At 37.1% G+C, this 17,467-nt stretch overlaps 2 protein-coding genes across 5 annotated transcripts in view; both read left to right on the top strand.

Annotated features, from left to right (window-relative positions):
* shc1 (SHC (Src homology 2 domain containing) transforming protein 1) overlaps window positions 1–10,946 on the top strand; it is a 39,110-nt gene extending 28,164 nt beyond the window's left edge. For 3 of the 4 annotated variants that reach the window (XM_048154088.1, XM_048154087.1, XM_048154089.1), the window contains 8 exons: window positions 1,842–1,895; window positions 2,530–2,581; window positions 2,860–2,986; window positions 4,357–4,516; window positions 5,070–5,127; window positions 5,478–5,600; window positions 7,701–7,951; window positions 8,074–10,946. In XM_048154088.1, the coding sequence (XP_048010045.1) occupies window positions 1,842–1,895; window positions 2,530–2,581; window positions 2,860–2,986; window positions 4,357–4,516; window positions 5,070–5,127; window positions 5,478–5,600; window positions 7,701–7,951; window positions 8,074–8,202 (954 nt within the window). In that variant the 3' untranslated portion in view covers window positions 8,203–10,946. The remainder of the gene's footprint in view (window positions 1–1,841; window positions 1,896–2,529; window positions 2,582–2,859; window positions 2,987–4,356; window positions 4,517–5,069; window positions 5,128–5,477; window positions 5,601–7,700; window positions 7,952–8,073) is intronic. The other variant, XM_048154086.1, reaches the window with a different exon arrangement.
* A 139-nt stretch (window positions 10,947–11,085) lies between these two features.
* LOC125244116 (lens epithelial protein) lies at window positions 11,086–15,006 on the top strand. The gene is made up of 2 exons (XM_048154090.1): window positions 11,086–12,309; window positions 14,812–15,006. The coding sequence occupies exon 1, from the start codon at window positions 12,107–12,109 to the stop codon at window positions 12,296–12,298; it is 192 nt and encodes a 63-aa protein (XP_048010047.1). The 5' UTR covers window positions 11,086–12,106; the 3' UTR covers window positions 12,299–12,309; window positions 14,812–15,006.
* Window positions 15,007–17,467: the final 2,461 nt, after the last annotated feature.

The raw sequence follows: 17,467 nt of genomic DNA, 5'->3' as shown, positions 1-17,467 counted from the left end.
TTTGTGCAGAGACATCTATAAGCAAACCATTCAAGTAGGTTGATTTCCCTGAAAAGTGTAAACATTAGTTTGGCTCTGATCGCAAATTGTTAGCGCTAAATAAGCTAAGAAAGGAAAAGAACTTCTGCTCACTGGTCAATCATACATTATGCTAAAATACAGGTTTCGAATTGGCTGGTTCTGTGTGAATTGAAAAGAAAAATCCAAAAATGCAGAATTATTATGGACTTTATTATGTACATTTTACTTTTTTGCAATTTATCAGCATGCAGTGACAAGTGGTTGTTGCAAATTTGAGACGTGTTAAACAATGATTTTTCTCGCCTAGATCTGCACGATTTTGGTTAAATTGAGATTTTTTATATTTTTTTGCTTAAAATGGGGATCACGATTCTCCCATGGTTCTGAGTACACAACTGACAAATTACTAAATTTGTCTAACGTGTAATTTACTAGAGGTTCTGACAAAATGTTAATTGCTGCAGACTATTTAAAAAAAAGTTTAATTAATTTTGGATTATATTTTTAAAAAATTTGAATGATTCAATGATGCACTCATAAAGACTTCACTTGTTTCATTACAAGATGAATCGGTGGTTTTGAACAAATCTCTTGAATGACTCAATGACAAATGTATCTTTTTAACAGTCAGTATTCGCCACCTGACGTAACAAATTATTTGATACAATTCTAATTTGAAGCTTTCAGAAGGTGATTCGTCTATTTTGATTTCTACTGTAGACATCAGTGTTTATATCAGAACTATAAACTTTTACAGAAAAGACTGTTTGTGAAGCTGTTTCATACCAACTTCAATGACAACTGCTCTCTGTGGGACAGCAACGGGGCTGTGTCCGCACTTTTCAAAGGTTTAATAGACACAGCCAAGTCAATATCGTTTAGGAATAAGATCGTGTGGGTGTTTAAATCGAGAGTGCGGTCTTTTACCTATTTATCGTGCAGCTCTAGTCTCACCTGAGTTATTTTTTGTTAACTAAAACTAAAAGCGTTAAAACGTTTTTATTGATTGAAATTAAATAAAATTTAAATATTAGGTGAAACACGTAGATTAAAAAATGTTGCCTTGGAAACTGACTGAAATAAGTTTAGTTAAAGTACTAAAAACATAAAAAATAAAACTGAAATAAAAATTAATTAAACCTTGAAATAGTAATATTTAAAAAAGCACGTCAAAACTACTAAAAGTGAAAAATGAGAAAATATAAATATCAAATTCAAAATATTTAAAACATTTTTTATTTTATTTAGTGTATCTAAATAGTAGAAAATAGAAATATCTAGAAGTACTCTGCATTAGGTCTTCCAAGGGGCTAATCTTCAGATATTTGTCGACGTTTATCTAAATAAGTGTGGTACCCAGAGGCCCAATAGATTACGTGAAGTTGGCGTAGTCGGCAGGAGCAGATATCCTCTGGCTTGTTTACAGCTGCACCACAGGCCTTTTTTTTTCCTCACTAATAATTCTTCAGTTATACGCCAGTGTGTTTCGCATTAGCGCAGTGAGGTTTATCAGCGTTTGGGCTGCTCAGCAGGCAGCTGACTGGAGCCCAGAATAGGGCCTGGAGTAATTGCCCTGCTGATATGTGTTTATCTTAATGAATCTAAACCATGCAGAATTACTGCACACAACTGCTCTGTTCCTCTATGTTAGACCGCAGTCTCACCACATCATTTCTCCCCTTTTCTCCCCCTCTGTCCATCCTTTGCTTTCACTCATCCTCGTGAATCATCCTTACTCATTCTTCATGCCATGCCCACTGCACTTTTTTGTCTTTTTTTTTTGTCACATTGTCCTTTTCTCCATCCCTCTCTCCCTACAGATTATCGCCAACCATCACATGCAGTCCATCTCTTTTGCATCAGGAGGAGATCCAGTGAGTCACACCCCGTCTCTCGATATATCTTTCTGCTTTTCTTTCTGTCTTTACTAAGGATGTTCATCAGTGGCCGGCGATCATCGTTGTTAATTTCGTTGATTAAACTTATCAGTTGTTGATTTAATCAACTGCAGCACAAATCTGTTTAGTAATTAGCCAAGCTGATGGCCATGCAAAGCCTTGGATCACTTTTAAAAATAAAATGGATTTAAATGACTATTAAATAAAATTAATCCAATTACTACTATGATTAGTTTTATTATTATTATTTGATAGTTAATTTTAATTAAATACATGTTTAATCATTTAGTCGGTTAACTGATACATCCCTACATACATTTCATTTTCTCATTTTCATCTTGCTCATGGATCTATCAGCTTTAGACTCATTCTGTCATCCCTCGCTCATTTGTCTTATTCATCTGTCCTGCTGTCTGTAGTCATCTGTTACTTTTCTCCCACTGTTTCCTCTTCTGCTTCCTGCCCTTTAGTGAATAGGCTGCTGCCTCAACTAAGAGTTACTTTCTTCTGCTTATCCCTTTGTTCTGTGTGTCTGTTCTCTAATTTCTCTTAATGTCCTCCTGTTCATTCTTTTCTTCTTCTCCATCCCTTTCTTTCTGTTTCTGCCCAGGACACAGCAGAGTATGTCGCCTATGTCGCCAAAGACCCCGTCAATCAAAGAGGTAAAAACACTTTCACATTGAATTCTGTCATATCTGTAAATTAAATGTAAATTACCGCTTTCCAATTTATTTCAATTGATGTTAAATACTGAATAACTTAGTTATGTGGCATTATTTAATATGGTTTTAATTAAAGGAATAGTTTACCCAAAAGATTTGGAATGACGTGTTGTTTAATTTTTGGGTGAACGCTCCCTTTAAGAAATGTCTGCATGATAGTTTGATCTACAATATCTGATATTGTAGAATGATATTTGATGATTGATCCTGCATTGTAGCGTGTCATATCCTGGAATGCTCAGAGGGCTTGGCTCAGGAGGTCATCAGCACCATCGGTCAGGCTTTTGAACTGCGCTTTAAACAGTACCTGAAGAATCCCCCCAAACTGGTTACCCCTCATGATCGGTAAGAGTGTGTGTGGGCCTGATCACATAGGAATTACAACGTAAACATGGTTTATGAGGACACTTCATGTGTCCTCTTAAACCAAATGTCTTAAAAAACATACTAAACAGTGTTTTTTTTTTTTTTTATTAAAAAAAATGCAGACAGTTTTCTGTGATGGGTAGGTTTAGGGGTAGTGTAGAGGGATAGAATATACAGTTTATACAGTATAAAAACCATTATGTCTATGGAGAGTCCCTGTAAACCACATATATAAGTGTTTCCTCTTTTTGTTTCTGTATGCAAACAAGAGTCTTAAATACACTTATGAGCCTGAAAAATACGTTGGTATAGACTTGTTGGCTATTTATGCTAAATCACAATGCCATTTTGTCTATTTGCACTGGTTTTACCCACATCATACACTGTAAAACATCCTAAATAATTTTTTTTTTTTTTTTTTTTTTTTTTTTTTTTTGGTCCTATGTCCAGTTAAATTTCTAAAAATCTTCCAGATATACCTAATAGACTTTATATTCAATGTACTATCTATGGAAACAAGTATTAATATCTTATGCAATGTTGCATCTCAAGAACAGTGTTGATGTTGTTAACTATTCATAAGCTAAAACTATTCAAAATATTTTTGTTAGTTGAAGTAGATGAAATAAAATAGCCTATAAGTATTACATGAAAAATTTAAACTTAAATGAAAATGAGAAATGCATTAACAACTAACTGAAATATATACAATTAAACTTAAAGACTAAAACTGAAACAAAATTAAATTAATGCTTAATAGAAATATCAGTAAAATAAAAATGACAAAACGCCACCTTGGAATTAAAAGGTTCTGTCTGCATTCTGAGCAGTTTTGAGATATTGAGCTTCAAAGTTTTTGCATTCCATTCGACTGTGTAGATAAAACCTTTTTGTTTTCTTAAAAACTTAACAACTTAAACTGCACAACTAAAAAAAAAAAACATCACATAATGTAAATAAATTGCCACAGAATAAGAACATGTGAATATCTCAATTTTGACAAAAATGTCAGATAGAACCTTATAATAAAATTGAGATGAAAACTAAAAATTTAAAAAAAAATGAATTCTAATTCAAAATATTAATTAATACTATAAATAATACTAAAATAACACTGCTCAAAAAATGATGTATGTTGTTCTAAGGATTTGTAGAAATTTTGACTATTAAAAAAGAGAGAAAGTTATTTTTTGGAGTGTTTTTCAATTATTTGTTGTTCCTACTGCTGGTTGTTCACTGTTTCATAACAAAGCAATACATCATTTAACATCACTCAGACAGCATGCCATTGTAAATATAATAATATAAATTTAAAAACAATAATATAATAATGCTTATCTCTCTCTTAGGATGGCTCCTTTCGATGGGTCAGCCTGGGAGGAAGAGGAAGAGGACCTGGCTCCACCCCCTGACGTTCCGTATTACAATAACTTCCCGGGTAAACAGCCTCCCCCTGGAGGCTTGGTTGACATGAGAACCCGTCCTGGACACAGTACAGGAGCCACGCTGGTGAGACACATTTCTATGAGCATGTGTTAGTCGGTTAGTTTGATTGATCTCAGTGAGTCTTTTGAATCAGTGACCTTTAAGTGTCTTTTATGTGTCATGAGTGAATCGAGTCATTGAACTCAAGTCTAAATTTTGTATCTATAAACCTATGAAGACAGTATTTAAGCATCATGAGCTTTTTCCTTTCAAATGACAACAAAGCTTTAATTTTCCCCTCATTGTGCAGGTTTTGTCAAGGTATACAAAAAATACAATCATTCCCTCTTGGAATTGCTTATTAATTGTTATTATTTCATTTAAAATACTAATTTAATACAATCAAATTAGTTCATGCTACAGTAAGTCTTTACAGGCTGTAAAGCCACCAGAGCAGTCACACATTTCGAACTAGAGCTTGTCGTCTTCAAAAGAGAGAGAATTCAGTGAACAAGCAGTATGATTCAGTATATAAAAGTGATATAGTGTATAAAAATGATTTTCATTCACTTAAAAGATTCAAAAACACCACTAGTGAATAAATGTGTCAACACTCTAATGTGATATGTTTCCACAGCCCTATGGACAGCCCAGCCAGAACGATATTCACAAGCAGCCTCTACCTCCTCTACCAGGTCAGGTTTACAAACACACACACACACACACTTCACACTAATAATCCCTGCCCTGTTCCTTTCATAGTGCCACATAGTATTTGTCATTCTTATATTGTCACACTTCCCTACATTTCATTTTCCTCTCAGCTGAGAATGTCACTCTGCAGAGTGAGTCAGCGGTTTTTCTGTCACTGTCCGTTGCTCTCTGTTGGACTCTGCCCAAATCTATTACACAGCTCCTTTGAGAGGTGGCTTCTGGATCGCCGGCCTTGCTGACAATAGGACTCGGAATGGCACCGCTTAAGCGCGCTCATCTGAAGGTTAACTCACTTTAACCTCACTGGCCTCTCTTTCTCTCTCCCTTTCAGTGGGTGTTAAGGAGGGAGGCTTGTTTGATGACCCCTCATACGTCAATGTGGATAAACCCCGCACCCCAGCGGCGGCCGCTGCAGCAGCCAATGGAAATGCTCACAGAGATGCGTTTGACATGAGTGAGTAACACCTGCTTGATGATGTAGTACAGAAAAAGATGTTTTGATAATATAATATTTGATATTTATGTATTTGCTCTAAAATGGCTTGAAAGCATACATTTTGAAATATTCAGAATGTTCTCCATACTGTTTTTCAGTAAATGAACAAAAGGAAGAATCTTTTTTTGTGTGTGTGTGTGCATCACTGAAACAATAGAATAAAGCAATAATATATAAAAAATAATCTAAGCATTTTTCCACAATGTGTTTCATTAAATGAACAAAAGGAAGAATGTTTTTTGTTTGTTTGTTTGTTTTTGTGTGTGTGTGAATTAGTGTTGTCAAAAGAACTGACTTTGGTACCAAGAGATACACACAGGAGCGTTTGAAAGCAGGCATTAGTGAATCCCTAATATATCCTCTGATAGACAGATCTGCTGATAGACACCTGCTTTCAAATGCTCCCGTGTGTATTTGTGTAAGCGCTTGGTCACAGATGACTATTTACATCATGTTTTTGAAGCATTGATCATTGTAGCCAATCACAGACATATCTGATGAGCGCATGAACGCAATGTCCAATCAGAGGTGTTTAAGAGTCCGCTCAACAGTGCTCAAAATGCTATCATCGTTCTAAGAACCACTTTTAACCCGAGTACAGGAACTTTTCACACTTGTAATGTAGAAGCAGGGTTAGCACCGCTTTTTACCCAGGGTTATGAAACCCTGCTCCGGAGCGGGTTAGCACCACTTTTGCGGTGTTAACCCCACATTGCAGTGCCAAATTTGTACAGTGTGAAACGATGCAGTGTTGGAATGTTACAGCCAAACGGTTAGCAACAGATAACCAATCTCGTACTCATATTTGCGTGCTTTGGACAGTCACGGAAACACTGAGCATTATTTATATATATAAATAGAGCATTTGAGAGACGCTGGCTAGACCCCGGCTAAACGGAATCACTGTTCATAATTTACCCTGGGTTAACAATTAATCCTGGATATTCATAAGCTGACATTTCACATTGTACATTCCTAAACCCTGGATGAAACGGTCTCTTCTTCACTTAAATTGTTGTGGTTTCTGTCAGCATTTGACTTTTTTCCTCTCAAACGCTTAATTTCCTGTTTATATACAATTTCCGGGACTGTCCAAAGCACGTAAATATGAGTCAAGTCACCTTTATTTATATAGCACTTTTAACAATGCAGATTGTGTCAAAGCAGCTTTACAGTGATAACTGGTATATAATTTTGGCTGCACAGCAGCTCTTAAAGAAAATGGTGTCATTATCCATCTTAAGTAAATTCAGAATTGATTAATTCCATTGTAAGAATCAATAGTTAGTAATTTAGTTAATTTATTTATATCAGCACTGGAGTAAACAGTGGTGTCATCATCATCATCCAGCTCAGTTCAGTTCGCATACAATGGTGTCAATGCAGGCAGATCAAAACACTGTTGAATATCAAATGTCAAGTGTCCCCAACTAAGCAAGCCAAAGGTGACAGCGGCAAGCAACCCAAACTCCAACAGGTGGCAAACAGGTGTTAAAATGGAGTAAAAAACCTTGGGAGAAACCAGGCTCAGTCGGGGGGCAAGTTCTTCTCTGGCAGTGCTTTATTATGATTCAGGCAGCTATCATAAGTCCGATGGGATCGCAACAGTCAAAGTATCAATTCCAGTTCCATCCAGTTGAGGATCGTATTCATCACGCCGGTATGGGCGGTTTTTTGAGGAACTGTGCCACTGGTTGTCTGAGTCTGAGTATGCGATTGGTTGTCTGTTGCTAGCTGTAACATTCTAACACTGCATCGTTTTACACTGTACAAGTTTGGCACCGCAGTGTGGGGTTAACACCGTAAAGGCAGCGCTAACCCTGCTCCAGAGCAGGGTTTCATAACCCTGGGTAAAAAAATTTCAAGTGTAAAACGCTACTTTACCCGGGGTTAAAACGACGATAACACGGGGTTAAGCCCAGTGTGAAAAGCCCTACAGGATTCCATATACACAGGGATTAGAATGACCTAGGGTTAACTATTTCTAGTGTGAAAAGCCTTATTTAGTAGTACAGTTATAAGTGCTAGGTAGTATAACTAAAAGTAAATTCACCAAAGATCTCTGTCTTTTAGAGCCATTTGATGCTGCTTTAGGTGTGTCGGGAGCAGTGGCGCCCCCTATGGCAGAGCAGCTACAGAACGAGCCCTGGTTCCATGGACCTCTAAGCCGCAGACAGGCCGAAAGACTCCTGACCAAGGATGGAGACTTCCTGGTGCGGGAGTCAGGCACCACACCAGGCCAGTACGTCCTCACTGGACAGCAGGGCGGCCAACCCAAACATCTGCTTCTGGTGGATCCAGAGGGAGTGGTGAGTAAGATGGTGAAAAATACCACATTGTCAATATTTGGTCTTTATTAAAATGTTATATAACTCTATAGCATATTAATATGACTATTTAACTTCTGTATCTTTCCTTTCACAATTTGTAGGTACGCACCAAAGACCACCGTTTCGAGAGTGTCAGTCACTTGATTAGCTATCACATGGACAACCGGCTGCCAATCATCTCGGCAGGAAGCGAGGTGTGTCTGCAGCAGCCAGTTGATCGCCGAGCTTGAGAAAAAAGCCTGATTTTTTTTTTTTCTCCACCACACTTTTAAGAGAGAAAAAACTCCTCCCTTTCCTACTTTTTTTTTTTTTTTGCCAGACTCCTTTAGAGAAAGACTTTTTTTTTTTTTTTTTTTTTTTTCAAATGGGAGTGTAAGCTAATCATATCTTCACAGAAACACAGAATTTTGTACCGCATCAACCACCGGCCATGAAATTAAGAAGCGATGCAATCATTCTACTTGAAATAAGCGATTACAAAAACCCAACCGATAAGGCGTCTGAAAGAGAATCTGATGCGTTATTGATATGACATCACTTCACAAACACAATATCATGTCTTGAATTAAGACTGGGGTGCACATGTAACCATGGCAACAGGCCCGGGCATTTTTAGAGTGGCGGGTTGATGTGAATGTACTAAAACTGCAAAACCTTTGTAGCACTCTAAAGATTCACATCTGGTGCAATGGGCGCAATCCAAAGACTCAAGCTTCATATTGGTCGTTCGTTTTCAGAGAGCCATTTTGCTGTGGTCTGTTTGTAAATCCTAACATTGCTGTGGTCTCAAGACTGTTTGATGACTATGCAAAACTTTTAAAGAGAATACAGTGCTCGTTCTCCAATCACAGATGTCACCACCCGCATCAAATGAATCGCATCCGTTGTAATTCCTTTCGGAATAATTTCCAGTGTTCCCACCAAGGGATAACACTCAAAATGCATCTTATTCTCACCCCCACAAAACCCTTTACAGGATTCTGAACACGATCCCCTTGGAAAATTGGGAATTTTGGCCTTTTGGGAACACCCTGAACATATGTGAAAGCTTTAGCAGCATGGAAGCTGTGTGGATTTTTCCCTTATGCAATTAAGCAGACGCTGTGAGGAACTTACGCTGCCCATTATGAGGTATTACGAACTAGTGTGTGGAAAAAGGGAACATTCCCTTTCCACATAACATATATCATCCTGGGAGAAAAGGGACGAGAGAAAAGAAAATGAAGTGCAATCTGTCAAAATGGGTGTGTAAGCCTGAATAAGACTGAGGGACTGCGGTTTGAAATCAAACAGTTTAAAGCCTACTTATGATGTCATTTTAAACAGGAATTTATATATTTGTTGCAATGATGTCATCTCGTCGATCAGCTGATGACATCAGCTGGATGGTTCTATTCTGGGAAAAGGAGGTTCTATTTTTCTTTGTCTTTTCCTCGTGGATGTTTCTTCTGTTCGCATTGACTATCAATTTTCACGTGTATCGAAGTTTAGCTGCTTCAGAACCTTGATTTACAAGAGAAAGTGTGAGGATATGATGTGTGTCGTAAAATATGCGTCTTTTTTCTTAAAGATTCACTATAATTACTCTGCATTTAAATGATGCATATTGCAAGGGGACACTCCGTCCAGGAAGAGGAAGAGCACTCCAAACGAATTGTGAACGTGTCTTTGCAGCCACAAGTGCAGTTTCTGTTGAAGCCACAGACAGGAAACCACTTTTTTTCATCTTTGTTTGCTCTGATATTGATTGTGCCTTTTTCACCAAACACAGACACACAGATAAAACACAGTCGCCTTTTGTGGTTCTATGGGTATAATCATGACGCATTCTTTTCTTAAAAAAAAAATGAAACTGAAAAATAATCAACTGCAAAAATGACACAAGTTAAGTGAGGCTTAGTACAGATTTTGGGAAAGCAGTCTTCATTTTCTTCTGCACGTTATTTCTGCTGTGCTATTTTTACTGTGCTTAGTTTAGTGCTGATCTGTGGGTTAAATAAAATCGGTTAGCATCACGTTATGTTGCTTAAACTTGCATTTGTGAATAAACACCTTAATTCTGTCTCTTATTCGGAGACCAACTTTAGATGCCCTATAAGAGAACATGTAAATAAGCTTTGCCTATGCTAATAGCTGTGTCTAAAACCAGTCATTCACTGTGTGGATCTGTGTCAAATGAATCCCTTGGGATTTTGCAAACTCACAGGATTGTACTGGTTGAAAAAAACGAAGGTGGAAGATTTGACAAGCTCTCCTGAAGACAATGCAATCACATTGTGTTCATCACACACGTCTATGTAAATGATGAGGATTTGCTTAGTCAGATGTACAAAGACCCTTATCTCGATGCTTTATGAATCTGAAATGGGCAACTGTTTTATTTTTAGACTTCTCAATGGATGTAAGTTGTGTATTTTGAGTCATCGGTCAACATTCATTCCACATTATAAAATCCAGACGGATTCTAGCTGCAGCTATATGCGACCAGCCCTCACACTTAGCCTGTTCTATTTCAAATTGGCGTCACAGCTTTTATGTGCTGATGGCACCACAGATCTGGTCACTAACTGATAATGGAGTTTAAACAAAGTGTGTTTATGAGTCTGTGTGCGTGGATGCATACATACGCAGGGCTGGAACGGTCTGGAATAATCTGGCTATTACAATTCTGACTCGCCACTCAACTGTTTGCTCATTTTCATATTTCACAGCGGCCTTTTGTTGCATGGAAACCCTTCCTGTTATTATGGTCATGGTGACTTTTGTGTAGTGGTTGGTTGTTTGCTATTTTCTAAGCCAAAGGCTATTTCTTTCTTGTTTGCCTATATAATTGTTGCTTCTTTTTAAAAAAACAAAAATACATGTTTTTGATTATTTTAATAATTTGTTTTATGTTGTTGTTCTTTGGGGAAAACATAAATGTTTACACCTGTATCAAACGATAGATTACATATATAAATACATATATATCATTCATCTTTCTTGGTGTGTTTCATTTTACCTAAAGCCTTGTTTAGCACAAAATCCTTTAAAATGATAAAACAGACATTTCTTTGAGCGGCTCTGATCTAGGTTAGTTTTATATACCAGCCAGCCTCAATGAATAAGCATAAATCTATTACTCAAGGGGTTCACAGGCCCTAAATATGTCAGATCTCAGATTCTTATTGCTATAATGGCCATGACAGGGTTCTTCTAAGGTTTCATTTATTAACATTAGTTAACTGTGAATTCAGTTAACATGAACTAACAATGAACAATACTTCTACAGCATTTATTAATCAATGGTAACTTTAATACACTATTAATAATAAAGGTTCCACAGGAGGTTTTCGCAGTGATGCCATTGAAGATTAATTTTAGGTTCTTCAAAGAACCTTTTAGTGAATAGTTCTTAAAGAAACCATTTTTTTTTAGTGTAAAGAGCATTTTAATAATCCAAAGAGCCTTTTGTGTGATGAAAATATGTTTAAGGTTCTTTGTGGAACCAGTGATGCCAATTAAAGAACCTGTATTTTTAAGAGTGAATACATTTTCAAAATCCAAAGTTGTGTTTGTTAATATTTGATAATGAACTTTTAACTAACATGAACAAACAATGAACAACTTGATTTTACAGATTAATAAATGCTTTAAAGCATATATTGGTCATTGTTAGCTAATGCGTTTACTAATGAGACCTTATTGTAAAGTGTTATCATCAATTCCCTAAATCACATTGACCATACTGAGTAAATAACATGAGAAAAGACTATCTGTATTTGTGTGTGCACTATAGGGGAATATTTTGACCATCATTCAGGACCTTTCAGTGAACAGTAGAGGAATTAGAGATGGACAATAGGTAGATGAGAGATGTTGTGAGGCCATTGTGCAATAACAGTGAACAGTTAGCTGGCATTTTCCACAGCTGAATAAAACCCATTTTACAGGGGGCACTGGGTCCGTGTTTCCCTGTCAGAGCATAGAGTGGGCACGCAGTTCACTTCAGGGTTTCATCTGAAGACGTTACGGTTGAAGGAAAAAGTGGAGACCCACAACGCGCAGCGGCAAACAAGGACCTGGCCTGCTCTCCAGTTCCTCCCTTCAAGTATTGCTCGCGCTCTCCAGTCGGCCGTGGAGCGTTTGAGAGAGATGCACCCACAGCGCCCGCTGCCCCAGGCCATGCCCTCCTCACTGGGCCAAAACCTGAGAGATGCAGCTATGAGGATGGGCCATGGCAAGGGCATACTGGGAGGAAATGTGGCGTATGGAGTTATCCAGTCTCTTAAAGAGTGCCTCTACTTCCTGCTCTGCTGCTGGTGCATCAAAGAGATCCTGGACTGAGAGGAAGAAAGGTAAAATCTTTGTTTTACAGGTATGTTGGAAATAACAAGACTGCTTAAAGGGTTAGTTCACCCAAAAATGAAAATTCTGTCATTAATAACTCACCCTCATGTCGTTCCACACCGTAAGCCCTTCGTTAATCTTCGGAACACAAATTAAGATATTATTCATAAAATCCAATGGCTCAGTGAGGCCTGCATCGACAGCAAGATAATTAACACTTTCAATGGCCAGAAAGCTGCTAAAGACATTTAAAACAGTTCATGTGACTACAGTGGTTCAACCTTAATATTATGAAGCGACGAGAATACTTTTTTTGAACAAAAAAACAAAATAACGACTTTATTCAACAATATCTAATGATGGGCGAATTCAAAACACTGCTTCATGAACCTTCGAAGCTTTAATCAGTGGTTCGGAGTGTATATCAAACTGCCAATGTCACGTGACTTCAGTAAACCAGGCTTCATCATAACTCTGCGTTCACACTGCTGCCAGCGAGAGCGTCAAAATTCGCCTTGGCTGCCCTGCCAACAACGCTGTACTGTGCGTTCAAAGCGCCGCTGGCGGGAGGGTCAAAGTCAATGACAAGTTGTGGCAACCAATCGGAATCCTCTCAAGCGAGGAGCTCTACATTTCGATTGGTTGCCGCTGAACTGCGTCATGGCTCATTACCATAAAGTTGACCTGACTTCAACTCTCGCTCACCGTCCAAGACGCGCCGCGCCGCTCTCGCTGCAGCTCGCCACCGGCTCACATTGAAAATGAATGTCTTCCTGTCACTTTGTCGCTCTCGCCAGCAGCGGCGTGAACGCACGGTTAAGGCCCCGGTATACTTCAAACGAAATCGAAGAACGAACTGATGTGACGTCATTTCGAACAAAATCAGGCCCAAACGAAGTTCGTTTTGTGTTCTTTTTGGAAGTTCGAAACGGCTTGCCAAAGCGAACTTTCAAGAAAAGTTCCAGCTGCAAAACACCTTCGTACTACCATTGGTCAGTGACGATAACGTAATAGGAGGTGTGCTCTGAGGCTCCGCCTTCACTCGCGTCGAACGCGTTTCTGATTCATTTCATTAGCTACTCGAGTTTGTTGAGTAAGATCTCCAAGAGTGAAAACATGAACACACTGGATAGCCGCTTCATAGTGCAAAGTTGTGCTTGTAAAAAAAATGAGTCACTAACACTGTTTTTCATGTTATAAAGCTGCTTGATTTTAAGCAATCTATTGAATAAAGTGCTATATGAAGACGTGACGTGACTGGAGTGCTACTTTGCAGAGCTCGTGCTAACATACCCATGTTGTTATGATCAGACGCTTTTCTTATGCTTTCTATAATAAATGCTTGCTGTTTTATCATTTTTGTTGTGTTTATTTTGTTACTGAGAAGAAGCTGCACGGCACATATTTACATATTCATCTAATCGTCGCTCTCAGCAGTGTGGGCGGCGTCAGATGTTCGTTTACAGTATATCGCTGGTCACGCATTTCGAACTTCGTTTTACCCCTAAACGAAGGGGGCTTGACTTTGGCAGTTTGATATACACTCCGAACCAATAGATTCGTAAAGCTTCGAAGCTTCATGAAGCAGTGTTTTGAAATCGCCCATCACTAGATATCATTGAATAAAGGCGTTATTTTTTTATTTTAATTTTTTTTGGTGCACAAAAAAGTATTCTCGTTACTTCATAACATTAAGGTTGATCCACTGCAGTCACATGAACTCTTTTAAATATGTCTTTAGTAGCTTTCTGGGCACCTGAAAGTGTTAATTGTCTTGTTGCCGATGCAGGCCTCACTGAGCCATCAGATTTATGAATAATATCTTAATTTGTGTTCCGAAGATGAACGAAGGTCTTACGGGTGTGGAACGACATGAGGGTGAGTAATTAATGACAGAATTGTCATTTTTGGGTGAACTAACCCTTTAAGCTATAAAAAAATGATTATGAGAATGTATAACAACGTAGCATGTACAATCCGTGTTATATAAGTATATATACTATTTATAAATATTTTGAATTGGCTTTCAGTTTTATATTTTCAGTAATTTTTATTTTTTATTTCAGCTTTATTTCAATTACGGAAAAGGGTTTTTAATACTTTTTTATTTTTGTTTTAACAATAGCAATATTAACAGTGTTGACTGATTTTAAAATGTTAAGCTGTATGACTACAAAAAGGAAGTAATTTTAATGTCAGGTTTAAAGGACTATAAGATATTAATGCTAAGCAATATTTAATGTTCATGTAATGTTCATTTATATATTTATATTCGATGATTCAAACATTTATTGAAACAAAATGAGGGCTCACAGACGTTTGGCCTTGACCTTGTTTAATTGTGTGCAGTCTGCTGATGCTACCTATAGAGGGCGTCCCAGGCAACCCCCAAAATCTAGTGATTATATTATTCTGTAAATATCATGTTACAAAACCAGTATATTAATTGCCAGATCATATTTAAACCAGACATACAGTGTTATTTATGATGTCTCCTTTTCTTTTTTCAGAGTTTTTGAGTCAATGGATGATTCGTCACAGTTGTTGATGCTTTGGCCTGATTTCAGATCTCTTTACACATGCATAAACGCACAAGCATTAGAAGCTGCTGTATTAATGCAGTTTAAAGTAGTATCCAAACATGTTTTAAAAGACACTGTTTGATAAAACTGTGCAATAAATAAAAATATATAAAACACTGAAGAAGTCCTGATGCTTTTTGAATGTTTAAAATGTAGGGTACAAAGTCAAACCATGACTGTGTAAGGAAATTAAAAATAGATATGCAAATAATTAAACAAATACAACATGCCATGAATATGCTCATTATAATACATACTCAACATTTTACACAAATGGTTACAAAAAAAGTAGCATATTATATAGGCTCTATCAGAATAAATACTATAAACTGATGCATTACACTCAAGTCAATGTAGGGTCACTTGTCTGTAGAACTTCTGAAGAAGATGTAGGTTGTGCTTGTGCTTGCTAATGCAACACTTATCACCACAAAGCTAGGGTGTTTTTGGGTGGGTGTTATGGCATCGTTTTTGTACAGGTGCTAATGATGTAGTTATATGCAGATGCTAGGGTATTCTGAGTGGTTGCTCGCTAAAGTCGAAAAGTGATATAAAAGCACGTGCACAGTAATATTGGGGTCCCTAAATATGTCTCAGACCTCTTTTAAAAGTCTACAGAATAAAAATTTTGGTCTCTTTATAAAATTATGGTCTCTTTTTGATTTTATTTAAAACATCACAAACATTAAATTCATATTTCAAGAGACGCCTACATTTTTTATCTGTTTTTATTGTTAGGAAAATATTATATTCATTAGAGCAAGTGAATTAAAACAATATTTTACTCCAAACAGTCCTTGAAATTGCTTTTGAAACTATAAAAATATTACAATTAATGAAAACAAATAGGCCTAATTAAAGGTGCAATGTGTAGAATTTTCTGTCCGCCAGAGGTCGCTAGAGGCCTATTCAAAACAAAGGCGTAGCTTCATGACACAATGTTTTAGTGCGGAATCTTGGGACATGTGGACTTCACCTCACAGCCAGTGGAAAATAATCGGGATAGGACTCGAGAAGAAATCATGTTCATGGATGTGATTATTAATGTTACTGTAGTATGAAGCAAAGCAGTGTTGTGGGAGCTGAACAAGGCCGCTGGAATGATTGCGCAACACACGCCGCGAGCAGTGGGACTTTTATTATGCCACAGTCGCCGGTAGGGATGGGCATGCTTAATCGACGATCGATAATCGTCTGACCCCAGATCATGTCAACATATATATATTTCTCAACAAAAATCAGTAGACTGGTGCAGAAGTTGTATGGGAGTTACTAAAGTTAGTTATTTTTCACAAGGCTTTAAGTAGCCTAATTTGTTAAGTTAGCCTAATTGTTAGGAAGGCTAATATCTGGCCCTTTCTTCTGGCTTGGATAGTTTTGAGTTACATTTTGACAAAACCTGTCAGATCTAAGTATTATTATGTTTTTTGTTTAAGTTATTGTTTAACATGATTCTTTTTTATTGTTATTGTTTTGGAACAAATGAGGTCTCTGTTTAAGAACGCCGGCTGGCAGCTGCAGGTTCCACTGCTTTAGAGCACCGTATATGCAAACGCATATAAGTTCGGTTTGCCTAACTGAACGTATTTTAACTTGTTTGCCACAAGTTGATCTTGTAATAAAGGTCTCATCAAGGAAAAACACGCTGTATTTTTGTATTCATTGCATTTTTGAATTATAAAAGTTAAATAATTAATTTTATTATAAAAAGATTATTATGATTAATCGATAGTCGATCGTTAATTCTCCTGACGATCGACTAAGAAAATTTAATCGAATGCCCATCCCTAGTCGCCGGCACTGCTTCCGCTTTTCCAGTCATGAGTATGAGGTAACACAGCTCTGTTTATCATTTTAGATACATTTGAGTGTGTTTAAAATGTTATAACGTTACTCTGTGCGTTCGCTCAGTGGCTGCAAGACACTTGCACGCTACAGTAAGCTAGATCGATTTTAGAATATCATATTAAAAGCTGGATGGCTTATGTTGATAAATGGCATGCAGTTAATTTTAAAATGTATTATATGATGGAGAAAATGCTGTATTACTGTTACAAAAAATAAAGCTGCATCTGATTATGCTATGTTAGCTACTTCACAAAATAGTGTTTTTCTCTGAGGCATAGTAAAGCATGGTACTCGCAAAAAAATCAAGTACATCAGATTTAAACAGCTATATAACAGCTATATAACAATATATAACAATAATTAGTTTTCTGTCTATAAATATCTCAAAACAGTTGTTCCCTTGTCTATTAAAACACTCCTCACATGTCCCAGAACCTTGGTTAAAATTGCAATTTTCTCACGATTTACAAATAGTTGCAAACATTTGGGATATTGTAATTACTCAAGTGAACAAAATATATATCACTGGCCTAGCGGTTTTTGGATAATTTACTGCAAAATTCTTACATATTGCACCTTTAAAGTAATAGGACACCTCTCTATGATTTTTCGTAACCAGATTTATAGCCTACACAAGTCTAATATATATGGATGGAGGGTTGTTCGGATCCTTTTCCCATTTGTTTGAGCATATGTTCCTCATTTTCATGTCACCTGTGTTTGTCAGTCACAAAAA

This window comes from Megalobrama amblycephala, linkage group LG13, assembly GCF_018812025.1.
Source record: "Megalobrama amblycephala isolate DHTTF-2021 linkage group LG13, ASM1881202v1, whole genome shotgun sequence".
Taxonomy (NCBI): Eukaryota; Metazoa; Chordata; class Actinopteri; order Cypriniformes; family Xenocyprididae; genus Megalobrama; species Megalobrama amblycephala.
The sequence above is the reverse complement of the archived record's forward strand: the minus strand, read 5'-3'. Positions and strand labels throughout refer to the sequence as shown.